This window comes from Drosophila subobscura, chromosome J (assembly GCF_008121235.1).
Source record: "Drosophila subobscura isolate 14011-0131.10 chromosome J, UCBerk_Dsub_1.0, whole genome shotgun sequence".
NCBI lineage: Eukaryota > Metazoa > Arthropoda > Insecta > Diptera > Drosophilidae > Drosophila > Drosophila subobscura.
The window spans coordinates 23,393,524-23,421,337 of NC_048532.1; the positions used below are offsets into that span (position 1 = coordinate 23,393,524).

At 46.1% G+C, this 27,814-nt stretch overlaps 1 protein-coding gene across 2 annotated transcripts; it reads right to left on the minus strand.

Moving 5' to 3' along the window:
• LOC117894125 lies at positions 1-27,254 on the minus strand. Of its 2 annotated transcripts, none has more exons than XM_034801013.1 (8): positions 27,091-27,254; positions 20,577-22,144; positions 3,110-3,228; positions 2,901-3,038; positions 2,230-2,836; positions 1,186-2,159; positions 801-1,122; positions 1-768 (listed from the first exon to the last, which is right to left on the minus strand). In XM_034801013.1, the coding sequence occupies exons 2-7, from the start codon at positions 21,898-21,900 to the stop codon at positions 841-843; spliced, it is 3,444 nt and encodes a 1,147-aa protein (XP_034656904.1). In that variant the 5' UTR covers positions 21,901-22,144; positions 27,091-27,254; the 3' UTR covers positions 1-768; positions 801-840. The 2 variants fall into 2 exon arrangements, with proteins under 2 accessions (XP_034656904.1, XP_034656903.1); XM_034801012.1 differs by having other exon boundaries at positions 1-764; positions 799-1,122.
• Between the last annotated feature and the right edge of the window lie 560 nt (positions 27,255-27,814).

Genomic DNA, 27,814 nt, shown 5'->3' on the forward strand with positions numbered 1-27,814 from the left:
TTTTTAAATTTTAGTTTCCTAGTTTTGTTTTTGTTTTTAGGTATATCAAAAAAATATTGCAGATTGTCTTAGAGTTCCAGCCGCTTTTTACAAAAAGTAAATGAAGAAAGAAGTTGACGATTCTCGAACGTTGAAGTTTTTCCAATGTTTCTTGGTTGTTGGTTGTTCTTCTTGTTGTTTTTTGTTTTCTGTGTATGTTTGTTGGCCTTTGAATTGTTGGTTTTTTAAATATTTAGTATTCATTTAGTATTTAGTTAAAATTTGTGTATTTTGTTTGTAGAAACCATGAGTTTTGTTCGTTAAAGATTACACACTACAATACACATTAGATCTTCGACTTGTATGCTTGTGTCTCTTGCTATGGCAAACGTATCTGAAAGACTTGTGGAATGTGGTTTTTGTTGTTGCTGTGGTTCGAAGAGTACGTTCAGGGGGTGGACCTGTTGGCGGAAGGGGCTATGGGTTTAGGCGAAAAGCAAACTCTTGATTGTTTCACTGGTTTCTTGGGGTTGTTGGTGTTCAGGGGCTCAGGGTTTCTATATAGACTTGTTGTGTACACATCATACATTAATAGGATCTATACATCTATCGATTATGTTGCTGATCTAGTGATAATTTTGGTTCTTCTAAAGTTGTCTCGCTTTCGGTTTTGGCCCCTAGGATTAACATGTAACGACGAAATGGCTTTAGACACACGATGTATGTATTTACAATGTTCCTCTCGCTTCTACTACCTCTTCATTCTTCCTATAACTAAATACATACATACATACATACACATACGCATACGCATACGCATATCTTACTGCTAAGCTTATATATCCATTGATTTCGACTGCCCTAGAGGAGCAGCTCTTCGTCTGTGTGAGGTTCAGTGCCGGCGGCCTCCGCATAGAGGCAGCACTCGTCCGCTGCTGCTGAGGCCGTGTCCTGCTCCTCGCAGTCCAGATCCAGGCCACTCAGGTCGTGCGGCTGCTGGGGCGACTGTGGCGCCTGCTGATGGTGGTGATGGTGGTGGTGGTGCGGCTCCTGCTGCGGATGGCTGAGATCGTGCAGCAAGTCGAGGGTCTTTTCGATGGCTCTCAGCCGCTTCTCCAGCGAAGTGGTGGCCAGAATGTCCACCTGCAAGAACACAAACGAGGAGAATTAGAGGGATTGAGCAAGGAATCAGTGCTGAGAACTGACCTTGAGCTGCTGGGAGAGCGGCAGGAGGGCAATGATCCACCACGCCCAGGCGGGGCCATCGCTGATCAGCTCCCAGTTCATCTCCAGGGCTGGCATCTGGCCATAGCTCTGAAGGATCTCGTGCTTCTGCTCGGTGCTGAGGCTCTCGAACCAGCCGATGGCCTTGGCCAGAACTAGGCCCTGCATGCTGGCTAGCGTCTTGACCTGCTCCTCGGCAATGGGCTCATCGCAGATGTACTCCACCTTGGCCGTCTCATAGCCGTCCTTCTCGTTGCGCGCGAGTATCTTGAAGCGCTTGCAGCCGATGGTGCTGAGGATCGAGCGGCCGTCGCTCAGCTGGACGCAGTCGCGGATGTCCAGGATGGTGCCCACGTCGTAGTAGCGGGACTTGCTGCTGTTCGGCTGCACAATGCCGAAGGTCTTGTCGCCGGACTCGACGGCTCGCCGCACCATCAGTCGGTAGCGTGGCTCGCAGACGAACAGTGGACAGGGCACCGAGGGGAAGGCCGCAGTGCAGATGAAGACCGGCACCGAGGGCTCCTCGTCGATTTCCTGGCGAAAGCGCGCCTCGTAGTGGTCTGGAATGAATCGTTTCATTGCGGCTTCTAGGAATTTGGTCACTGGCCGCTTGGCCAGCGCAAAGGGTACTGGCGAGGATGAGCCCTGATACAGATTGCTGTATGTTTGAGTTTGACTTTGACTGGCACTGGCATTGGCACTGGAATTGTTACTGGCACTGGCACTGGCACTGGCATTGACATTGAATTCCACAAGTGGCGACAAGCACAATGGACAGGAGGTTTTGTAATCCATGCAACGATCCAAGCATACCAGACAGTAGGTGTGGCCGCAGGGCGTCACCACCGGCCTCCACAGCGTGTGGCCGCAGAGGACGCAGTCAAAGTCGCTGGCATCGATCAGCAGTCGATCGGCCACTGCCGTGACCGCCTGCGCCTGCAGCGATCCTTCGAGTTCTGCAAAGGAATGGGGAATGGAGGATTAGAGGAGCAGTTCTCCAGGAGCATATTCTCTCGTTCTACTCACTTTTCAGTCGCTGCAGCTCCTGTTGTGTGCGCTCGAGGACGCTGGCAAGCAGTCGACTACACCTGCGACTCTCTTCCGCCTCCGCTGCCGCGTGATCCACATGATCCACACCATCCTCCTGATTGGCCTCGCCTCCGAGGGGTTCCATGGCCGCTGACCATTTCCGCTTGCAGTGCTTCCTGTTTCCGTGGCGACGCGGCTGCAGGTCGAACTGCTTCTGCTCGTACACTTGCCGCTGGTGGCGATGGTGGTCCATAAAGTCCAGGGCGCTGGGGAACAGAAAGTCTCCATCCAGGTGCATGGCACTCGGCTCTCTGGCCTCCATCAGGGAGGGGTCCTCGACCTCCTCCTCCTCCTCCATCTCGTCCCCAGCCATAATGTAGTTGTCGTAGTGCCCGAACTCGTCCTCCACATCGTCCAGATGCACATGATGGTGGTGGTGGTGCAGGTGGTGATGGTGGAGCAGCTGTTTCCTGCGGCGTCGCACCTGCTCCCACAACAGGGGATAGGGGGGTCTGCTGGTGGCATAGCTGCGGACCACCGGCGGCGCCACCTGACCGATCGCCACTCGATTCTTGGGCATTTGGGCCAGGAGACGTTGCAGTATCTAAACGATGGAAAGTTGATTAATATAAGGATCGGTCTCCAAGCTCGTTTCTTCTATGCCTTACCTTGGCGAGATCATGTTGAAATATTTCCGAGTTGCTGAGATTTTTATTCTTGTCGAGGCAAATGGCCAAAAAGCCATTGTACAGGGCATCCTCCAGTCGACCCAGACCACTTAGAGCCAAGGCCCGCAAGTAATGAGCCTGTGGATTAGACTTTCATCATTATAGCAACTACATCTCTCAGGGAGTGTCCTCCCCCCTTTAAAACTCACCTTGGGCGATGTGCAGCGCGTCCTCAGGGCATTCTCAATGTCCGCCAGCGAACTCTGATAGTGATTCAGCTTGAGGAGCACTTCCGCTCGCAGACAGAGGCACTTCAAGTTCGTGGGTGCTGCAAATAAAAATATAGAGAAGATCGTTAAACACAAGATAATTGTACGGATGGATAGATGGACGTGTAAAATTGTGTAAATCGCTCAATTAGTGTCGCCTGCTGTCAAAATGTGGCATCTAGAAATCACCCGCCATGGAGCAGATATCTTGCCAAAGTGATTTTTGGCTGCCAATAGATGTAATACCTATATACAGACAGATATATGTACATACATATGTAGATGCACGAAGATCGGGGCACATTTTCTACACGCGCGCCAAATCAACAATTAGCCGCCGGGCGCCGTCTGTCGCCGGTTTCACATTCCGCCACTTACATGTGTCCGTCAGAAGTGTCGACGGCGCCCACAGCACAGGCGGTCATTAGCAGAGACGGCACTTTACAGATTGCTCTACCACACTCCCTCCATCCCATTCATTATCATTCTCTTTCTTCAACGATCAGCAGCGGAGAACAAAAGCTCCGGCTGCAAGACATAGCCGCAGTCCATCGTTGAAGCTTTTTCAATGGCTGCTGCTGTTCTTATCTCTGATCTCATCAACTGTGACGAATTTAGTCCGTCATTAACCGCGCGCGCGAGTGAATCAAGTTTTGTGATAAGAGAAGTGATGCGAGTGAAAATTGATTGAGATGCGAATGAGGAACGAAGATGAATGAGAATGAAAAGTAGAACGTGTTCTTGGATGTATTGAGTGCCAGCATGAAATCAGAGAGAGGTCGCCTGTGCAAAGTGCAAAGAGTAAGAGTCCCGTTCCAACTCCAAAGAGAGAGACCTTCCAGTGCCGATCACCTTCTCAGCATCTTCCACTCCGCCGGATGACTCACCCACACGTGCAAAAAGTGCAAAGAATGCTCCACTCTTCATCATCTTCCGCTTATCCTCTCATTTTGTGACTCATCAAAGAACAGACACAAGTGAGAAAGTGCTACATAATGCTTGCCGAACATTGACCATCGATAAATGCTATACGAAAGTGAAATCGAGAAGGTACGCAACAACAAAACCAACACTTACATTTATGTGCTTATAGAGTGGGTAGGGGAGCAGGGGGGCCTGTTCCTAGGTCAGCAACTGCACACATGCAATCGCTCTGCCACCCTCGCTAAGGCGGCGTTCCCACTACGTCACGTAGGCCACTTGTGGACAGCGCCATAAAGAGAGAATGTAACAGAGAGGGGCAGCACCGAAAAGAGCTTAACAGTGGGTTTGCTCTTTCTCTCTGTTAACAGTTGTTTCTCTTACGAGGGTCTCTCTTATATTTATTCTCTTTTTCTGCTTCTGTCTGTCCACTCGCTCTTGCTCTGTTTCCGTGCTCTGCCGCTGTTAACCTTTAAGAGATTCTTTGAGCGCGCAGCTGCTGTTAACAAGGCGAGAAAAAACGCGATTATGTAGCCTAACATTACGCAACATAAAAAGGCGCAACACCAGCAGCAGCGGCAGCTGGGGGCAAATAGTGACTGCGACGCAGGCAGCGCATTCGTTGTCGATATAATATCGGGGGCCCTATAACAGATATCGTGTAATTGCTGTTGTTGTTGTTGTTGTTGTTGTTGTTGTTGTTGCGTGTTGCAATTGTTGTACAAATTGTTGCAAAAACGATTACATCGACAAATGCTCGGCGGCTGCTTCCCCTCGCAGGCCAAATGTCCATCGCAGACACCCCCTCCCATTCCCTTCCCTGCCCTAAGCAGATGCGAGTATATCAATTTGCATTTTCTCCATCCATACATATTTGTCGCAACATTTGATTACGACCAAAAATCATGTTGTTGATTATGTAAAATGGTCTGTCAGTTTATTTGCTCCTTGTGTTTTTATTTTCCACATTTTGTTGTTGCTGTTTTCGGTTTCCAAAAATATACCACAGAGATTACGGCTGGGGGTTTGTTTGAGAGATAAGCCTGCCTGCTGCCGCCCTGCCGCTGGCCCCTGCCCATTCAGTGGATTGTGGATTTAACAGTTATGTGAATGGATAAGGTGCCAAACATAACGGAGAAGATAACGGGATGGGGGAATGTTGTTTTCTGTGGTTTATTCTTCAAAATAGAAAGATACGATCCGTTGTTGGTGTTGGGGTTGGGGTTGGGGTTGGCTGTCAACTCGATCAGAAATTGGTTGAAAGACGCATATGGATAGCGATATTTGTGATACTTGCGACCTACTCTTCCTGTATCGTTTCTGTTCTGAATACTCTTTCTAAATAATGGTAAACTGTGTAGGAAGCTGAAGTTTCAATTGAATAAAATACCCACGAAAAGTGTCCGTATCTCAGAGAAATTGGATAATGCTGAATTGTCATTTAAGTTTGTTACATTCTAGTCCTAGCCCTAGAGGCTATTACACAATAGCAATCGTAAGTGCTATTACATTGCATTCTCCATTCCAATCGAGAGTCGTATCAAGATGTCCATGTGTCTATCTATCCCCCGTAACTGCATGTACAACTATATATAATATGCATACTAATTATATTTACATACATATGTTTGTGCTTATGTGCTTATTATATCATGGCCTAAGGCGGCGAGGCGGCCACGTTCTCCACTTCCCGTTCGATATGCCAGTGTGTGTGTGTGTCTGTATGTGTATCCATCAGATACTTCTACTTGCAGTCGTGTAAAAACAAAAACAAAAACAAAACTACGAAAAAAATTCAATTAAAATGCAAAGCCAAACGCTGATGGCTGGCTGTCGTTTTGTTGTTGTTTGTGTGTGGTTTTTGTTGTTGCTACCAATTTGCACTTATTAGAGAATTTTACGCTCTACGTAACCCCTGCCACTGTGCCCCCGCGCACTGCCCCTCTCTCCTGGTCCAAAGAGGCAGGCATCTCCACGCGGGGCCCGCGAGTTTCCGTAAGGCTGCAGACAATTTAAGCCCAACTGTTGATAAATTGCATTTGGCTTCAGATTCCGCTGTATATGTATCTGTATCTTTATCTGTATATTTATACACATACATACATACATATGTATGTATCTTTGCCACTGGCACTGGCGTGTGTGCATTGAAAATCAGATTTCGTCACATACATTAAAAATCGCTTGCAAAAATCCCCCACAAAAAACAACCAAAATAAATGAATTTTAAAGAGAGAGCAGATCCGAATTTTCTTTGCGAATAATTACAGCAGGCGACATTGGGGGTTCGAGGTGAATGGGGAAACGGCAATTGCATAATGAAAGCAGAAATCAGAAATCTGAAGAAATCTTAGAATATAATTTCTAGTTTGATTTCCGCAAAGTCAAAGGCAATGGCGAAAGGCATTACAGAAGCATTTCAATCTCAAGGTGAATCAGTTTCTATTAATTTTCAAATGTGAATGCAGCAAATGAATGAAAAAAGAATTTGAATGGTTTCCTTCTCCCCTCTCCACTCTGCCTCCTTCAGTTCCAATTCAATTGTGCTTAAAGTCGTTAAACAATTTGCTAAAAATAAATACACTGCGTATACGCCGCATGGTCCAGGCTTTGATTGAGGGACACACACACACGCACACATCCACACCCAGAATTATGTAAAAGATAGAAGAAAGATAGACAGTGAGAGAGAGGGGGCCAGATGGAGAGGCAGAGGGGCTGCAAAAACTGACCTAAATACCAAATGAATGCCCATAAAACTGCGTCAAGTGAAACGCGAAACGAGCGGCTATAAAACGGAACAGCAGCACACAAAAAGATGGCGAAACTTTATGCGACACCCCAAGAGCAACGAAGCACCAGAGCACACCAGCGACCCCCAGCTGACAGTGCCCCAAACCATAAGGGAGAGTGACCAATTTTGATGTCTATCTCGTGGAATATCATCCAGACCCCATGGATAACTGGATCTGGCTCTCTGTCCGCTGTCTCATAAGGATGACCATTATGCAGATGAAGCTAATTGTGCAGAGTCTTGGGTTTGCGACGCCCTTTCTCCTACAGTTCTCTCCTTTGGCCAGTTGTGAATGTCCCAAATAAATGTGGGGAACATTTAGGGAAACGCTTGCATCTAAATGGCGAACTATCTTCCTTATTCTCGAGATAGGAACTCATTCAATGGGGCAGGCAATTAGGGCCTTTGCAATTGTACTCTAATTTTCCCCTTCAATTAAAATATTTTCAAGAAATTCACTTAAAATTAGTCAGACAAGCAGAGAAATTAATTTCTTTAGCAACAGTCTCTTAATTTCGAATTCATATCAGAGATTTCATTCAGCCTTAGATTTCCTTGACGGCAAGAGATTTTCCTTTGCCAAATTCCCGGCTAAGTGACTGACTCTTGGCCGCTTAGCCGCTTAGCCGCTCGTCATGGCCATTTTGCCAGACTCGAAATCTTGTTGACGGAAATGTGAAAAGCATGAAAATAATATTAAGTTCATTATTCAATTTCAGGAAGTGAGTGCTGCACTCCTCCCCTTCCCCACCCTCATCCCATTTGCTGTCGCTTTGTTTTTACTGCTCTTGCGATTTGACGCTAAATTTGCGCAAGAGAATTTCTCGGGAAAAAGAAAATAATGCATTTTGTACATTTTATGATGAAACTTTATGGGGCCAAGTGACAGACAATTGTTCTGTAAATTATTCAAATATTCTTTTTAATATGCATAATATTTTCCTTATTTTTTGTTCGCCCTGTTCTTGGAAGCCAAATGGCACACGCTTAATGCTTGCATCTCAATGAGGGCGAGGCCCACACGACGTACACTTTGTCTGGCGTTGATTTATAACATTTCTTTGACTGCATTTAAATTAGGCGAATTTTCTCTGCTTAAAAACTTCTGCAAATTGAATCTAATTTCAAAGCTCTAATATTTGGGCGTGGGTTTTGCCTTCTCCCAGTGCGTCGTGTGGGCGTTCTACAGTCTCCTCCTCCATCAGCCTCTCCTCTTTTATCTGCTAAATGTCAACCCCTCCATAAAACAGCAGCATCCCGACAACCCGCAAAAAAAGAACCAAAAATTGTTTGCAATTTTCGTTGGCATCTTGTTTCTGTTTCTGTTTCTGTCTCTTCATCGTGGGTTTTTCCTTTTTTTTCTTCTCTTATATTCGGTCAGAGTCAACTGACTGTGAAGATTTTTCTGGCTGCTGCTGCTGCAGTGCCACAGCGCGGGTTACATCTGGGAAATATCGTTATGCGTTGTCGCATAAATTTTGGCCCCCAAAACGCACAGCAAGCAAACACACAAAAAATAATGTCAGAGTTCAGGGCGGCAGCCAAGGTCGCCCCGTAGATGCTGACAGATATTTTGGGAGGCAAACGTAACGTAACGCAACGAAACCCCCAGATACCCACAGATGCGAGATATCAGATAATGCGTTGAGTGGTGAAAATCTGACATATTGAATCTGCTAAGAGTATCTCTGGGATGAGCACTCGTGTGAGTGGGGAGCGGAGGTGGAGGGTGATTGAACCCCAGAAGCAGTCTCTGTTGCTCCCTCTCTCTATCCTACCTCTCCCTCTTGGGGCCACAAATTGCGACGCAAATTTGTGTTAAACAACACGGCGTATGCGTCATATTCAGCTGGCAATTGCTGGAGTGGAAACACAACAGCAAGGGAAACAGGGGAACCAGGGGATCGTACGTGTTGACGTGATAACACAGTGCTGCTGTTGCTGTTGCTGCCTCCGCTCTGAGGCCGAACTTAAACTTCACTTCAAGGCAAGGCCAACAACAACAACTACCAGCAGCAGCAGCAGCAACAGCGGCGGCGGCAGTAGAGAGATACTTAATTTCCAAGGCATCATTATGTAACCCCCAGAGGCGCAGCCAGGCGCAACCTTCAATCGGAGTCAAAGTAGAGCGCAACCACAGACCGCCTTTATCCGAAACACGCGAACGAAAACACTCATAATCGCACAAATTGCAACCACAATTATAATATTTCGTAGCTATTTAAAAAGTATTTTCCTCCCAAAAATGTATCGCTCGATGTTGGTTTTGTGCTTTGTTTTGTTTTGCTTTTCTGTACATTTTATGGAGCGCATAAAACTAATTTCATACGGCAAAATGTTGTGCGGCTAACAACAAAAAATCAACAACATTTTCAAACGCTTCAATGAGCAACAACAACATCAGCAGCAGCAGTCGCAGACGCCTCGTTGAATTTCGAATGTTGAACGTTCAATGAGCCCCAAGGTCGACTATCGCCACTGGAATGACCAAGAATGGAAGGAGACACCAGACAGACAGACACAAGGGTAGACAGAGAGAGGGGGAAAGAGGACGGTTGGGGAGGCCACAAGTCCGGAAGTTTTTATCCACATTATGTGTGGGGCGCGCGCGTACATAAAATATAAAGAAGTTTTCCTCTTTGTGGCCTGCCTCTCTTAACACATTCTTACATATATAAAATACATTTTATGCCCCATTAATGTGCCAGTTTCGTGCTTCCTCCGTTGGTGTACGCGGAGTTGGTGCTTCCTCTGGTCTTGCTGGTGGATTGGACTGTCTGTTATTTGCTGTTAAGTCTAAAAGCAGCTTATGCAATGAACAGGCCCGAGCAACTTCAAAGCATATTTAGCTCAGGGACCCATTAAAGTGGGTTGGCAGGAGGAGAAGTTTAGACATTCCTCGACAGACTCATTTCAATGGGCTGGAAGGAAGGGTGGGAGATGCTCTAATTTCTATGCTTTCATCTTCGATAAATGTAACAGAAAAGTCAGAATATAACTGGAACACTTTCCAATGATCGTTCAATGTATCCAGAGTATCTAAGGAATCTGCGCTTCCATCCATATTCTTCCAGTCGGTAGATTCGTCTTTGATGTGGAAGCACACACACGTGCAGAAGCCAACGCCATCCGACCCCATTCCAACTACTTCTACTTCCATCGCCATATGTTGACTCTCTGAAATGTCACTGCTTTGGCCACATATGTACATATGCTGTTCTGTTCCCCCGTTGACATTTGATAAATGTTCTCTACTCGCCGCACACTTGCAGCCACATCCACACCACGGTCCCACGTCCCCATCCATTTCCGTTGCTTGGGTGGCACACGTAGTACTCCACTTCGGCCCCTCTTGCCCAAGGCGCAGTTAATTGATTCTACCAGGGTGGACTCCACCGACCACCTGCGAAAGCAAAGCTAAACCAAAACTGAAACCGAACACCCGAAAAAAAACACCATCGCGAAGACATCATCGACATCTGACATCCCCGACATCGACATCGAGTGTTGGGTGACACAATGCGCCAATAATCCACTTAAAAATCATTACATGATGCAGTGGGGGGACTGCGTACTGTGTGGACACATTGTGAGGATGGGTGTGTGGGCCGCTGTCCGTAGATCTATTTGTGGATATATTCTCCCTCCCCCCTTTGCGGCTCCCTGTAACGCCGATGGGGCATTGCGCTTATGCAATCAGCTGGACGCCAATCAGCCCCTAAATTGACAATCGAAACCGTTTTTCTTTGCATATCCATACAGATGCATGTATGCAAAGCTGCCAAAAAATAAAAAAAGCAAATTATGAGTCCAAGTTATGTCTCTAAACGATGGTGGGGCCATAGGGGTTTAGGCCATTGCGTGAGCCGACACACTCGATGCTTGTGCAATATCCCTCGAAAGAGCGAGAGACAGACAGAGAGAGAGAGAGAGAGAGCAACAGAGTGGCAGCAAGCAACAGTGTGGTGTGGCCAAAGAGCATAATCACAAACGAAAGAGAGGAGGAGAGTCTCTCTCAGTGTGTGTGTGTGTGTGTGTGTGGGAGAGAGGGCGGCAAAAAGTCAAAGCGCAAGCTTGGCTTCTGTCAAACATTTGACAGCCAGGCGCTCTCGCACGCTCTCTCTCTCTCCATCTCTGTGTTTTTGTGGGACTCTCTTTTGCTCTTTTTGCTGGCCTTTTTTTACCATCCGCGAAGGCGAACATTGAAGCCAAAGCCGAAACCGAGAAGTATGTCAAAGTCAAATAATGCTGCCAGCGTCGCTGCTTCGGTCGCAGCCGCTGCCGCAACGTTACTAAACATTGGTGTTGTTGCTTTTGTTGTTGTATTATGTTTGTTTGGTAAGTGGAGTGGCTGCCGCTCTACCGCTGCCCCTCCGCCGCTCAGCCGCTCTTTTTTCGGGTTATGTAAGGCCCCTCCAGTGTGCGCGGCCAACTGTTGTTTCGTTACGTTGTGCCCCAAAGCTCCCGCATCCCCTCTTCCCCGCACCCACTCCTGTGGCGGCCCTCTCATGAGCCACAGCTTCTGCTGCTGACGCTGACGCTGCTTCTGCTGATGTTTGTCGTTTCGGCGTCTTGGTCTTTTGTATTTTTCACGCTTAAGTTGTGGCAGTGCCGTTCCCCTTGATTGCGCCTTCCCCTCTTTCGCTGCTGCTGCGCCTATTGTTGCTCATTTGTTTGTTGCCAATTTTAACGCTTTTCGAGCCGTTTCTTGCTTTTGTTGGGAAAATTAAATCGTGATTTGTAAATGCTCTCAAATTTTCGTCTCGCTTTTAATTTTACTCCGTGTTGTTTTGGAGGATTTTGCAATTTTTGTAATAATTTTCGTCTGCTCTCCACTCCTCCTTTTTCGGCGATTAAATAATCAACGTTCAACATTGTGTGGTAACAATCCACATTCAACGACAATCGGAATGGGAATGGCAATGGGAACACCGATGCGGAGCTTGAAATGTAGGGCCTAGAGTCTGGGGAAATCCCGTTTAAGAAATGTTTGTAATTTTTCCGAAATTCCTTCCTCGATTGCAGAACATTCTTCTTCAAGGGTTTCTCCACCATATCTTCCAAGTAATCTCCCAAGTTACGAGCACAAGTATCGTATCAATGTCAGCCGCTGCGAATACAAAAATGTGTTGTGCCATTCCGAGAAATTCTCTCTGCCTGCTGCAGCAGTTACTTAACCGCTAAACAGATTCGATCTGCGATTGCATAACAACAGAACAGAACACAACACAACACACTTCATTTAAGTTTCCTCAGTTTCTTGTTGACAGAACCCACCCATCAGACACCTCCTCACACCTGGCCAGAACGAATCCCAAACACAAGGCGCACAGCCCTTGATAATGCCACAAGTTGTTCGTCATTAAACTTTTCGCTATTTTATCATTCAGTGCTTTTCCTGCCTGTGCCAGTTGATGAAAATCCCTTTTTGCGGAAAACACCATGGCTGATGGCTGAACTTTTCTCGTTTGAACTTTAGTTTTACTCGTAATTCAATTGTATTTCCCTCGCAATATTCCATTCTCCATTCCATTCCATTCCATCAATTAGCCACACGACACTCCCCCGTAAGTGGTATGATGCTGCGGGTTGGGGGGGTAATTGTTGCATAAGTTTTATGGCTTTTGAAGAGATCTTAACTCGTTTGATAGGGACTCTGATGCTTAGGCTATTGCTGTGGCTGTGGCTGTGGCTTTGGCTGTACTTTGTGTTTAAGGCACGCCCCTTGAAAGGTTTTCCTATTTCGAGAGAGCTTTAAATTTCGATCTTTGGGTTTGGAGTTCGGTAAATGTCAGCTGATGTAAGTACGTCCCCTATATTTAGCCCCCTCCCGATGGATTGATGAGCGAAAAGTGCACTTAAAGAAATCGAATATTCTCTTGGGAATTCTCTTGTGCTAATTTCTTAAGATGTCAAAAGGAATATCAGATGACACACGCCCGGGGACCATTCACCACTACCACTCTGAGGCGGAGAAGGGCTTTGTGTGAAAAGACAATTATTAGAATGCCGGAAAGCATAAAGAGGGCAGCAAGTGTGATTGAGTTTTAGAATTAAATTACATAGATCTTCAAATACATAAAAGTTTCTGTGTTGGGGTTTTTTTCTGTGTGATTGCAGGGCCGTGATTGTGGGAAGGGATTGAGGGAGCGCTGGTGATTGATCTTTTGGTGGTTTTCATGCAACTGAAATGACTGCAATCGGTGGATGTAACGGGGGGCATGGGGCACCGCCACAGATGTCGAGGGCCCTGGACTCGTGTCTATATTACTCAATCGTCAACAAATGATTGTTGTAATTGTTGTAGTAGCAGTTTTGCAGCTTTACTGATTGCTGATTGTTGTAGTTGTAGTTGTATTAGTATTCCTTTCCCACCTCCTCTCGCTCCGTATACGCTTTGGTGGTGGGTGGAGAGGAGAGGAGAGGGAGCCGCTCTCTGTGGCTGGCGATAAAGCGAAACACGAGCGACAGCAGCAGCAGCAGCAGGCAGGCAGGCAGGCAGGCGGCAAAAGCAGCAACAATTTTGCCTACGTTCTATGACATAACTGTAATTCAAACGAGTCAGAGAGAAATAGCCAGAGAGCAACAGAAAGAGATGGAGAGACTGACTGAGTGAGTGAGTGAGTGAGTGAGTGAGTGAGTGAGAGATTGTATAAGTGAGCGGGCGACTTAGTTTTTTCAGAGATTGTTGCTGTAGCCTGCCGTCGCATGTTGTTGCTGCTGCATTCAATTGAGTAATCTCCGCGATTTGTTTTTGTTGCTGTTCCACAAAATGTTGCTGTTGAAAGTGAATTTTTTGTGAATCGTAATTCACAGTTTTACAATAGAATATTACTTAATAGACAAACAGACAATCGGACAGGCAGCCAGACAGACAAACACACAGAAAGACAGACAGACAGACAGACAGACCGACAGACGAATGGAGCAACAGAATGGAGCGGCGTTTGCTGTCGACTCTGTTTGCGGTCTCTTTTTTATGACTCACGATTGCAAATGCTGGTGGTGGTGGTGGTGGTGCTGCTGCTGCTGCATGTTGCAACTGCCGTTTGGCCTCATTATGCAATTACAGCAACAGCATCAACCAAATAGCGCACAAAAATAACGAACTTTTCGCCAAGACATGGATACAATTGGTATAAGCTTATGAATATGGCGCGGGCTGTTGGTGGGTGATGGAAAGGGGAAAGTGCAGGAGGGCGAGATGATCTCAAACACCCATGTGTGTGTTGTGTGTGTGTGTATGTGAGCTGATTATTACATCATCTCACTTTTTGGGCTTGACAGCATTTAATGGGTGCAAAATGAAGGGGGAACTAATGAATAATTCCATGAATATTCCTAGAATTTAACGTATTTATGCGAAATATCAAAAGTTGTTGCATAAACAGTGCGTTACAGTGCTATCAATCAGTTGAAAGGGCAAATGTCCCCATGCCAAATGCACTTCATTCCACATTACATTATTACTGATATTGGTAGTGAGATGTTGTAATAGGAGAGGCATAAAGAAAGTCATTAAGTCGATGTCTAAAGGGCCTGCTCTTGAATTGAAGAACACAACTTGGAAGCCATTCTATACTTTCAAATGATAACTTGTTATGTGAGTTCTCCAATTCCATGTGGAATCGAAAGAGTTACCTAACATCCACTGCTGTAGTTCTTCAATTGATAAAGTCATCGAGAGCCACTTATAATCAAGTCTAGACGATGATTATGCGTGGAACGAAGAACATTATCGGAACCGGTTAGACAGGTTTTTGGAAGAATAATTGCGGAATTATTAAAATAAGTTCCATGTAATCCATCCTTCTGCTAGAGGAGGATACAACCACTAAATGCCTCCCAAATACGCGCATCCTCCGCATGGCAGAGAACAGACAACTTCCACTTGGTTCGAACAGACCACCCAGGCACATCCACAAACTTCAAAGACCCCCCCAATAGTTCTGACGGTACTACTGCTGCTGCTCCTGCTCCCCAATGAACTCGCTTTTTCCAGGAACCCAAACCGAGTTCCAACAGTAAATACCCGAAAACCGACAACTCCCTTGAGGGAAAATGGGAAAAGTTTGCATTTACTTAAGCATTTTCCAAAGGGAAAGGCGAAAGGCATGTTCGAAGCATGAAAATGTCCTGAAGCAAATGAATATTTGAGGCCGACAGAAGACAGAAACAGAAAATAGCAGAAGAAACACGAAAGAACTCAAACAATTCCTTTCGGGTTAGAATTTCTCATTTGAAAGTCTTGTAAAATGTTTCAACTTTTCTTTTATTTGATTTCATTTTCATTCGTTTCAATTTGCTGTTGTTTTCGTTGTTTCGTTTACTAATGAAAGAAATGTGCGATGGCATCTGAGAAATGTGCGCGAGACGTGGGCTATTTCGTCGGGCGCGGGGGGAGCGGGTCTGTCGAAGGGGGAGTCGGGGTTACATAGCGGAGAGCATGCCAAAAAGTATCTATCAGATACCCGCGAACACCGGGAATGCCAGCTATGAAACGCATGGCGTCTAACCCACAAAGCGAGGGGGTGCAGCGGCAGAGGGGAGGGAGATGGAATCCCAGGAGAAAGCACAAAAAATCAAACAACAAATCAAAAATAAATTGTAAGAAAAGAAAGCCAGCGAACGAACACAGGGAAAAAATTAACACAATATTTGTATAATCTACGTTCAATTCTATGACAGAAATGTATCTGTATCTGTATCTGTATCTGTGTATCTATGCATGTGCACATTTGACAGACATTGCCAACTGACTTTTGAAGGCCAAACTGAACTTTGTGGTCGTTAAACTCTCCACCCAAGCACCACCCTCAGCAGCTCGCTGCCTCCCGCTCGCCACTTTCTGGCTTTCGGGCGGGGATCTCTTTGTTCACTTTCACGAAACGGGAAGAACGGAACAACGACCTCAAAATGCGCAATAAATTTGTGCTCTTTGCCTGCACTTTGGCCAAAAACAGAAAAGCAAAACAAACAAGGCTAAAAGCAACAACAAAAGAGCTTAAATGAAATGTTAAATGAGTGCCGTAGGGGATGGGAGGAGGGTTTTGGTTTTGGTTTTGGCTAATTAAAAAATGTTAGCAGCAACAAAACGAGGGAAGCAAAATGACTGGAAGCAAATGTTCATGAGTGCACTCACTCTGATGATTGCTAAAACATGGAGAGAAAAAGAGGTATACCCTTTGCATACCCTACTCTATTATTGATTATATTTAGAAACAAAGAAGTCTCTCCCAGATGAATGGGTGAGAGAGTGGCCTGGACTGGAGAGGAATGGCTAGAGGTAGAACTGTGGCTGGAGGTTTCATTTAATATGAAAGTCTAGTGACGACAATGGAAGGCGGGCAAATGTTTAGACATACTCAAGACAAAGGAAACGCAGCGAAAGCAAATAAGATCAAGGCAATCTTCCATATGGAACACACACCATTGTATGTATAACCCGTATATATTTAGACATCCACCCGTACATGAGGCAGTCGCCGTTTATCAGGTGGTATTGACTGTGCCCGCGATGCGATAAGCGTGTCACGTCTTAATCACATGAATGGATATTATTGCACGCCAGGGACCTGACTCTCTCTCTCTCTCTCTCTTACTCGAACACCTTTTGCACTCTCTACCCTTTCCCCTCATCCGTGTCCACATGTCATATCGGATGTGTATGTGGGTTACGTTACGGGGGATGCCCCTGATACAGTCTCTCCCAAAGCAAAGGAAGCAAACAACAACCAAGTGTGTCTGGGAGGGAGTTCAGGGTGGAACTGTTGATTCAGCGATTCCCACTTCCCAATGGAAAGTGCAATTAACGTTTATACTCGGAAATAACAATAGCAGAGCTAGGATAGATAGGATTTGATCATCCAATAATGGACGAGCTCTTGATAATCGTCATTCCATCTCCATGGATGGCACCTTTTGAGTCACGATAATTACCAAGAAAAATAATTTACTAAGGCGCATAATTTATGAAATGGATTTCCCCCTCCCCAATCGTAGCCGGGGCTCATTTGCCTGAGCATGAAAATCTAGTTCCACGAAAATGCTCGTGTGGTAGAAGGAGATTTCTAGGGAAAAGGAAAACCAGAAGGCCATAAAAGGGGGGGGTGGTACGAGGGGTACGGGTAATGCCACGTGTGAGGCAGCAGGGAGGGGCTGAAATATAACCAAATTAATTGCATGCCGCGTGCTAAATTCTTTCATTCCTGCCATTTCCAAGCATCGCGAAGAGAGAGAGAGAGAGAGAGAGAGAATTCCAAGCCACAAAACGCCAAAACGTGGAACATTAAATGCAGTCAACTAGTCAGCCGAAACAGCACACGAACACACGCCATATAATTATACGATCGGACATATAATGTATACTATATCCGCCTGTATGTAGGTATATATTTTATGTGGTGGATATTATCGTATAAATTAGGGAGCCATCAAAGGAGCACAGCGCTGAAAAACATTGCATGACATGCGGGCATTTCCAATGCAATATACCTAATGAAAATTGTTGCTGCTACCAGAAGCCCCATGCCTCAGCTCCCTTCGCTCTCTCTCTCTCTCTCTCTGCTAACCAAATATGTATTCAGGCCAAGTCCTTGTTGTGGCTCATTTAACAGCTTTTTCCACTTAGAGCAGGGGGAGCATCGCGTTCCTTCTCTGCTCTTCTGCTTTTCGGGAGTTTTCATTTGTATTTTTTGGGTGCAAAAAGTGCCACATGAGGTCAACGACTACATTAACAGGTTTAAGCCATGAAAAGTTAACATGAACGCATGTAAATAATTAAACAAGGACCAAGGGGGGATTCGTGCTCGTGTAAGCCAAAGCTGGAGATACATTGCCACTCAATGAGAGCCATGGGATGTAAAGCAGATACTCTGTGTAGCAAATAGAAGTATCTTTAGAAAGATTCAACCAGATCAAAGCCCAGTTGTAGTTTAGAAATACACACAAACACTTTTTGGATTCGATTTGCACTGCCAACATCTGCTCAGAATCATGGCAACCCCCTGCAAAGGTAGAGTATAAATACGCTGCTGTCTAGACCATGACTTCAGTCTCATTTGGGGAGCTGTTGTTGTTGGCTGAGTGTTTCGTGGCGGGAAAGCGGAGGAAAATCTGCTAAGAACATGCATGGGTGGATGACTGCTGTCAGAAGGCATCGCTCATCTCATCTCATCTCATCTCAGCCCGTCCCTCCTCTGCTCCGCTGTGCCCTCTGCTGACAGCTCCATTGTCAAGTGGCCACTTGGCTCTGGCTGCCTCACTCTGCAAGTGTGATGTGTGTGTGTCTTGTGTGATTTCTGTTCTTTTATGTGTGGTGCGGTGGGTGTTGCTTAAGCGAAAACATTGCAAAAATGTTTTATTTGTTGCCTTAATTGCCTGAGATTGGCTCTTTTTCTCTCTCTCCACCGTCTCTCCCTCTCTCGCTTCTTGTTGTTCAATCATTTGTATAGCCATGACTGTGCAATACGTTTATCAATAATGCTAACTTTACGTTTATTATTTGCCACATTTTTTGACTCCTTTTTTATCAGCCAAAGCCAAAGTCAAAGCCAAAAGTCAAAAGAGTCAATAACTGATTGTGGGGGGCAGAGAAAAAGCGAAAAGAGAGAGAGAGAGAAATGGACTTCTTATAAATAGATCGCGACAATCAAGCTCTGGAGCGGAGCGTTCGCTTCTTTCTATTTCCATCACCGAAATACATTTACATATAATCCGCAGTCAAGCGCTGGCTCTCACAGTAATTATAATGTTTAAAGTAAACAAAGTCGAACGATGGATGGATGTGTGCGGTGATGCGTCAGCCCCCCGCCGAAAAGCTGGCTAATCACGCACAGACACAGATACACACCCAGGCACTCGCGAGGCATGTGGCAAAGTACGCCATGATAATGATAATTATGAAAGTAACACCACATCGCCCTGCCAGTGTGTGTGTGGAGTGTGTCACGCAACAGAGGTGAAAAATCCCATGCCGCCGCCCACACCTTGAGCTTCCCCGACGACACACAATCAAATTAATTCCCCGAGAAATGTTGTCACTTTGATGCATTAGGTGCCCCGCGAGCTGAAAGCGAATCCCTGTGATTCACAATCGAGAAAGAGAGAGAGAGAGAGAGAGACTAAGGTTCTGCACAAAAATAGAGAATAAATTGAATGGGTCGCTGCCATCTAACTCCCATCTAATTGTGTGTGCTGTGGGCAAACACGGAAAGCCAATCGGGGAAAATTCATCAGCAAGAAACAAATATTGATTGGCAAACAGCAAATAAAACGCTTATTAGGATTAAGAACAGACTCAAAACTGAACACCAAAGGGGGAAATATTTATAGAGCCGAGCAAACAAAGTGAGTCACCGGTGGGGTGGAGGAATCCGAAGCAGAATCAGAAGAGCCACGAATATGACATTGATTTCATCAGAAATCGAAATACTTCTAAATATTTCATGAATACTTATTCTTCTTTCATTACAGGATCTAACGCCACGCATTTTAATGAAGAGTTCGTTCTTGGAAAAAGTTTAAAGATTCCTCAGGTAAGTCAATCTCAATCTACATATAATTAAGAGTAAATTCTCCTCCATTTGCTACAAACATTATTTAAACATTCACTAAACATCCATTGATTCGTAGACATGCTTTTGAGTTCTGTGTATATTTTGCTGATCTTTGATCTGGTTAATTTTAGCTATTCTCTGACACTCTTTCCACTCTCCACCTAATTCTGTCCATCATTTCCATTGTGTTTCCACCTCCCCCGTCCTCCTGCGGGTGCGTCAAGTGTTCCAAGTGTTCTTTCCGTCTTGCGCCTTCTGTCTTTTGTTGGATTTTCCGTATGGCTTGTTTTTCCTTATGGCAGGCAGTACTTTGGGTATTTTGTTTGATGGATTTCTAAGTGCGTAAATCGTTTGTGATTTCGCTTCTTAAAAAGCGAACCAGAAACAACAAAAACAAACGGAAAACTATTTTCGTTCTCTCGGGGGGAAAATGATTAATTGGCTGTGTTTTTGCTTCGTTTTTTGTTTAATTTTCTTGAAGGGGGAAAATCCTCTTGAGCTGAAAAGTGTCTGACTCAGCGCCTCAATAATTCACCGAAAATGAGAGACACTGGCACCAAATTTCTCGGAATACCAGATGTTCGCTCGGTTGCGCGTGCCACATTTCACGTATCCATCAGATACAATTTAGCGCTCTCTTGCCGCTTGCGGCTTGCTGTGGGTCAAGGGCTGGCTGTGTGTGCTCCATAAATATTTGAGCACAGATTGGGTCCTTGAAACAGCCCAACAATTAGTGGAACAAGTTGACATCGAGGCTCAAAGGGAGGTTATGGCAGAAATTACGCATACGCCAGCTACGCCCACGCCGCAACAGGAGGCACGAATCGAACGAAGGATGTGTGGGCGGAACGAGCATATGGAGTGGATGGATGGGAGGACTTGTTGCTCTGCTGCTTGTGGCATGCATCCTCCGCCCCCGCCCCACCCCCTTGACGTCAGCAGATATTCAATCGGGCTGCTCTGCCACTTGGCCCTGCCCTTTATCGATTTTCCACAACCCAACCCCCCGGCCCATTGCACAGTCGCTGAATGAAAAGGATGGCTGCCCCGCGAGGAAGAGTAATGGGAAAATTCATGGGAAATCTAAGGGAAAAGGGAAAAAATTCATGGGATGTAGGCAGGAAGAGGCACTCACCTTTGTCGAGACTTGCATTGCAGAACTTGAGCGCTTCGTCCAGGAGGTTGAGGTGCATGCAACTGCTGGCCTTTTCGCTGATCTCCTTGGCCTGCAGATCGGGACCCCACCACTTCTCCACCAGGCGTCGCACCAGGACATCCGGCATGAACTTCATCGCGGAGGAGGAGCCCCCGCCCGAGACATAGCCACTGATGATGCCTGCGGCGGCCGCTGCCGACGTGGAGGCCATGGTGGTCGTGGCTGTCGCTGTGGTGGAGGCCACTGTGGTGGTGGTCACTGTCATGGGAGCGGCGGCCATCTGGCTGGCCATCCGCAGGCCGTAGCCCATGGGTGCGCTGGCGAGGCTGAGGCTCTGGCTCTGGTGCGTGGACGCGGCACCGAATCCCGCGTAGAAGCTGGAACCGGCGCTGCTCGACGTCGTGGTGGTCAGGGCGCAGGTGGAGGGCATTCCTCCGCCGCGCGGAGAGGCGTCCTGTGCGCGGGGAAACTTCACCTGGCAGATGTTGCACTGGGTGATGGTCTCGCAGCACTGCCGGCAGAAGGTGTGCCCGCAATTGGTGGTCACCGGACAGCGGAGGATGTCGCCGCAGAGCGGACACAGAAGCGGATCATAGTCCTCGCACAGAGCGGGGCTGGGTACCATGGCGCTCGCCAGTCCCTCCCCTGCTGCGCCTCCTCCTCCTGCTGACGTTCCTTCGCTGGCGCTCTGCTGGTAGTGCAGCCAGGGGGGCATCATGCCCTGTGTCCGGGCACTGGGGCTGCTCAGGGGCGAGGCAATGCCGCCCATCTGGCGGATGTGGTTGGTCAGGGCGCTGGCCAGGGTCCCCAGCTTGTCGAGCGGCACGTGGCCGTCCAGCTGCCGACTGGCAATCAGCTCGTAGACATCGAAGGCCTTCGAGAGGCTGCCCACCTTGGCGAAGGACTCGCCCAGGAGGTATGACAGATTGAGGGAGTTCTTGCTGTCGCCGTGCGGGAGGTAGCACTGTAGATGGCTGTCGCCGCGGCACGGCAGCGTGTCCTGCACATAAACATGCTGTTGGTTCTCCTTCCGCAGGACCTTGAGCACCCGCTTCTTGGAAGCCAGCGAGGGCTTCAGGCAGTAGCCCTGCGACAGAGGCATCTTTCCCGTTGTGGTTGCTGCTGCTGCTGCTGCTGCGAGAGCCGCTGCGGCTCGCTGCTGTTGCACCTGCCTGCGGTCACGTATGCCCAACGGCCCCGCCGGATGGCCGGGTGGGGGGTTGCTGCAACAGTTCTCGTTGCTCACGAAGTTCCTGCTCACCTTTCGCGTTTTCTTGCCTTTGTACGGAAAGACAGTGGACATAATCTACACGGATCTATCTCTATCTATGTATCTGCCGATATCTTCTCCCACTTCACATCACTTCACTTTGATTATGCACAGATCAGAGATACATTCCATTAATTCTTTTATGTGTGTTTCGATTATATTCGTTGGAATAACAATCTTTTGCGCGTGCGGTGCTCTGGGCTGTTTTTGTGGAACTGAAACACGAAACACGAACTGAAGAAGAAGTTTTGACAGCGCCAGCGACGGCAGCAGGCATCTGAAAAACAGAGAGAGAGAGAGAGAGAGAGTGAGAGTGAGAACAAAGAGAGGACATGAGAAAGAGAGTCGAGCGAAGAGAGAAGAACAAGAAGCAGCAGATATGTGGATAGATAGGCAACGGCGGAGATTTACGTAACGCTCAGGAAAACAAAAACAAAGACAAAAACAACCAAACAGAAACTAAAAATGAAATGAAATCAAATGCCTGATTCTCGGAGGCAGCTTTTGATTCTGTTTTATAATTCACACATACATATCCATATGTACAAGCACACACACACACATGCATACAAATAAAGAGAGAGAGAGAGAGACATTCTCTTGGATCCTCTCTGTGTGTGTCTCTTTTGATTCCCATTACTGTCGATGAAGAGGAAGCACTGTATCTACATACATACATACATTCATGTGGATTACTTAATCAGCGGACGACTGGAGATTGGAGACTGGAGAATGTTCCATATGTCCCGTCCCCCCCTCTCGGCAGAACCATCTTAAACGTTGACTATTTTTCAGCCCCCCATTCCCGCAATTATATGAATTCTTGTGGGAAAATACTTGCAGTCAAGAATGGAGTTCATTGAACTTTGATTTCCAGTCTAAAACCTCTAGCTGGAGGAAGGCTGGCTCTCCGTTCAATTAAAAGTAATTACTAGTCTCTCGCTCTCTCGCTCCCTCCGAGTGCCCGCTCCCTTGCCAGCCCACAGATACTCGTAGAACTCTGACAGTTGTCGCACATGCTATTACATAATATTATAAAAATTAACACTGAATCCACACACTTATTCTCATGCTACGCCGCCACCACTCATAGGGCAAGAGCAGTGATAGAGCCGGAAGAGCGGGCCAAGCGGTGGGCAGCCTGACGCGGACGCTGCTCCAAGTAACGAAATCAAAATCATCGACACATACACACGCACACACTCACACACTGCTGCAGATGAGAACACAGATGCAATCATATCGCCAAAAGCATTTAAGGCTCTCTCGCTCTCGCCCTCGTTCTCTTATGCCTGTCGCTCTCTCTACGTTTCACTCTCTTTCTCTCTCTTTAAGAACACATTCTCGTTCTTCCGTTCATTCCGTTAAATCTGTGGTGTGTGTGTGTGTGCTCGTGTTTATGGCTCTCTTCTCATTCTTGCCTTTTGCTTTGCTTTGTTGTTTGGCTTGTGTTTCGCTTTGGTGATTGTGCGCACGTTTTGCTTTTGACGTCGTTCGTTCGTTCGTTCGTTCGTTCTCCCTCTTGTTGTTGCTGTATCTTGAAGATAAACAATGCCGGCATAACACAAACACAGATACGCACACACACAGGTACAATGCTCACTGCCATGCAGAGAACATTTTTCTGTCTGCCTCCCTTGTTGTTGTTGTTGCTGTATGCCTCCCTTTTGCCTTCCTTCGCATTCATTCTGGTTTTGTTATGTAAACAATTTCTTCGTTTTCGCGTTTTGTCTTTGTCGCTCGCTCGTCTTTATAGTTATTTGTTCGCGTTTTTTTGGTTTTACTTTTAATATGATTTGTTTACATTTTCGTGAGCGCAAATGCAAAGAAAAAAAAACTATGCACAAGACAATAAAAGTGTGCCAAAAAAAAAAAAAAAGAGACGTAACAAAAAAGCAGAAACCAAATTGCGTGCAATTGAACTTTTTAATTTCTTTTGATTATGCTCTCTCCTTCGGTCTTTCCGTCTAGGTCTCTAGACAGAGATATGTATAAATATTCGTATCAGACTTTTGCATAAATCTCGTTGTTAAGTAATGCTGAAACGTCGGAATAAGTTGGTAGTAAGCCAAGAAAATGAATTTATCAAGGGTGTTTTCGCTTTATTCTGAACGAAGCGACATACAATACGATCTATTTGAGATCGAGACACGACATTAAGAAGAAGACTTTTATATCAAATTTATATTCGGAATCTGTGACATGTGCCATGTGTCTGTCATTCCACCCATTTCGCCATTCGACTATTACATAAATTCCTGCGAAACTTTGCCGTTTCCCTGACAAAGGCACGGCCTCTACTCTCCTAGAAGAAGAAAATACATACATACATATGTACATAAATATGTGCTGAAGTTGATGAAACTTCTGTAGATTAATAGTTTCCCCCTGATATCCTGTTGATTTTACTACAAATTTCCCTTTCTGCTTTCACACAAATCGACCTTTAAAAACATGAGAAATCCCTCAACCACTTGTAGATTATTTCGAAATAAAACTGTGCTGTGTCACAAACTACGATTCAGCTTTAAGAACCAGTTGAAGTAGAATAGTGTCCACAGATATATTTATATGGAATATATGGAATGGACGGGAAGGGGAGCTGGCGATATCAGTTGGAATTGTGACGCACTAGCACTGTGTTTTGGTTCTGTGAGGGGAGAAATGTTGGTAAACAACTTGGCTGGGTGGCTGGCAGTCGACTTCAATTGTTCCGGCTTTGCTATCCCTTGCCGTTGTGTGGTTGTTGTTGGGTTTTCCTTTGCGTAAGTGGAAATTATGTGTACGCCTCATATAACAACCAAAGTGCATGTGTGTCTGTATCTGTGCACGTAACTGCCCCTCGTAAATGCCGCCTTGCAAGTGCAAGTGCAAATGTAAATGTAATTGTAATTGTCCGTCTAACTTGCGTAATTCCGCGCTGATAAACGTTCCTAAATTAACAGCAAATACGACCTGCGAGTGCTACTGTACTCCGCGGGATCTACACACATATGTACACCCCTGGGGTGCCTGCTAGTATATTGCTTTACGAGTATTTTTCAACCGCACTCGCAGTCTGGCCCATTATGCAATGCCGCCAATCATATTTGACGACTGCTTTCGCTATCGCACACAGACAATATGGCAGGGCAGCAGGCAGCCACGACAGAACGACCACTTTTTCGATGGCATTCTAAGGTGGGTAGGGGCTGCCTGCACCGCACTGGACGGCAGTTGTTAGTCTGCCGCTCCATTCGATAAGAGATTGCATCCGATAAGACTGGGAATCAATTACATTGCATAATCATTACGATTATTGGCATAATATTTGCTATTTTGCAATGGAACCCGTACCAGAACCGTGGGGCCCACACCTGATTCGATAAGTGAAGCCCCACCCCCGCCATCAACTACTTTATATACTTATTTACATATTTAAAATGTATCTTCATCTCCATCTCAAATTGAGTGAGTTAACTGTAAGGGAGAAATGTTAAATGGATTCTCCAAGTCCTTTCATTCTTAAAGATGGACAACAATAAAACGAATCAAATGGATTATGCTTCGATGCCATAATTTCCACGTAATTACGAAATCAATGTTACGAAATCAACAAATTTTCATTGCCCTGCCTTGCGGCATTTTTGTTGTTGTTGTTTTCATCCGATTTCCTTCTTTTTTTGATATATGTTTTATTGGTTTCTCGTTTGTTTGCCTGTGTTTTGGTTGGTTTTTTGTGCCTGGTTTTCATGCCTCGCACACATACATACATACATATGTATGTAGGTGTATGTATTTTATGACAATGTATTTATAACGATTAATACTCATAAAAATAGCCTCGGGGAAAAGAGCAGCAGCAGCAACAGCAACAAGAGAATGGAACGGCGTTTTATTGAGTCAAAAGCCAATTAGCAACAGAAATTCTAGTTTTGTGATTTCTTTCAATTTTGATTTAGCTCTGATTATACAAGAACCGTCGTCATCCGAGTACTCGGTGACTAATTGGTTGTTGCTTAGCCTCCTCTTGTATAATGAATTGTTCTGTCTTTTGTTTGTTTATATAATTGAAAAGCCAAAGGGGCGCACGAACACCCCTCTCTCCTCCTTCTCCTCCATGTATGAATATCTCATTGGTTTCCTCGATAATCGAGTCTGACTCATGACAAACCTTTTTTACCCAACGGGGAACGCTGTGACGGTGACGTACACATGCAAATTGGTTTTTCCTCGTTGTTGTGCATTTTTTGTTAACAGTTTTTCATTTGAGGCCAAGTGGGCGACCTGAGCAGAGTGGGCAGTGGCAGTGGCAGGGCGAACAAATGAGTGCGGTTGTCAGTTCGTCATTGGCAGCAGCAGTCACGTCGCATAATGCGTGCAACGTCGTGTCGTAACGAGAGACAAAGACAGAGACTGAGACTCTGCGACGGTGGCAGCAGCAAACTGCAGCGTGGGCTTTTGCTTCAGGCATGGAAGGGGGGAAGTGGTGATGGCGATTGCGATTTCGATTTCGATGGTGAGTGCTGACTGGTGACTTAGTAATTGGTTGAAGCATGATGTCTTAGTTATTATCATATGTCATTGACATTCAAAAGCAGCTCATTTACTATTAGGAATTGTGGAACTATTCTGTTGAACATGCCATGTTCTATGTTTCGGGAACTTCTCATCGATTAAATATAACTGATTATCAAAGAGCAGACGATGGGCCCCACACCACGGCAGAACACAAAAGAACACAACAGAAAAACACAAAGCACAGCGGGTAGCGTCAACAAATAGTGCAAAAAAGCGCTTAGTAATGCCTTTAAAAATATGGCAACACGTAAGAGTCGCGCGAGGCGACTGCACCCGACCTCCGTCCGTCCGTCCCTCCCTCTGCCTCTTTCTCCCTCCCTCCCCCTGTGCCTGGCCGCAGTTGTGTTTTCCCAATCAGCAGATGGAAAAACGGTTTTGCACCCCTCACCACCCCCGCAGGAAAATAAGAGAGTAGGAGCATGGAAGAGAGGGAGAGACTTGGATTTGCTAGTGCAATTTTCTTTTTGGAGCGCAAGCGAGCGTTCATTCACATTAAAATTACACACACAATTACACTCGTGGCACGCACACTCATTCACTCACACACAGATGCGAGCACAAGCAGCATGTGGTGGCCTGATGTCGTAACGCACACAAAAAGAGAAACGGAAGAGCACCACCTCGAGTGTGTGTGGCAGGCCTGCCTCTCTTTAGACTCTTTACCTGGCGCTGATGAACGGAACCGCGCCTCCTTGTTGTTCCCCTGGGGGCGCTGTTACTGCTGGTGTTGAGGGGCTGCTGTTGAGGGGGTTTTCTGTCTGGATGTGTGCTGTTGCTTTTCCTTTGACCCCAGAAGAAGAATCTTTCCTTTCTCCTTATTTCACATATAAAACACTCACTGAAATTTGCTCCCTCTTTATATGTCGGGTTTTCCGCTTGAATTTATTTGGTGGATTCTCGAATTTGTTTGCCAAAAAAGAATTTATGGCCACACGCGTGCGAAAGAAAACGAAATTTTGGGAAATTCCTTGCCGTTTTCCCCCCTTTTGTTAAGAAATTGCTGCTGCTGTTGTTGCTGTTGTTGTGGGGCGTGCGCGTAACTTTTTTGTTGTTGAACTTTTTTTTTGTTTTGTAAGAACTCGGAACGCCGCTTGTCCGACGCGATGGTTGGCTTTACGTAACCCCGCCGCACACACGGGTTTTCCTTTCGCTAGGGAGGATGGGGGACTTGAGCAGTGGGAGGTGTGCGGCACCTGGGAGGGCTCTGGGCCTCGCGGGGAATTCTCGAGCGGCTCCGCCAATATTTTCACAACTATTTCAAAAGCCAAATTCGTAAATTCACGCACAAACACTAGCGCAGCGCGTCGAGCGCCGCCCTGCCTGATTACGCGACAATGAAGCAGCGTCGTCAGGTCGGCGTTTGTTTTGTAACACGCTTACGTTACGC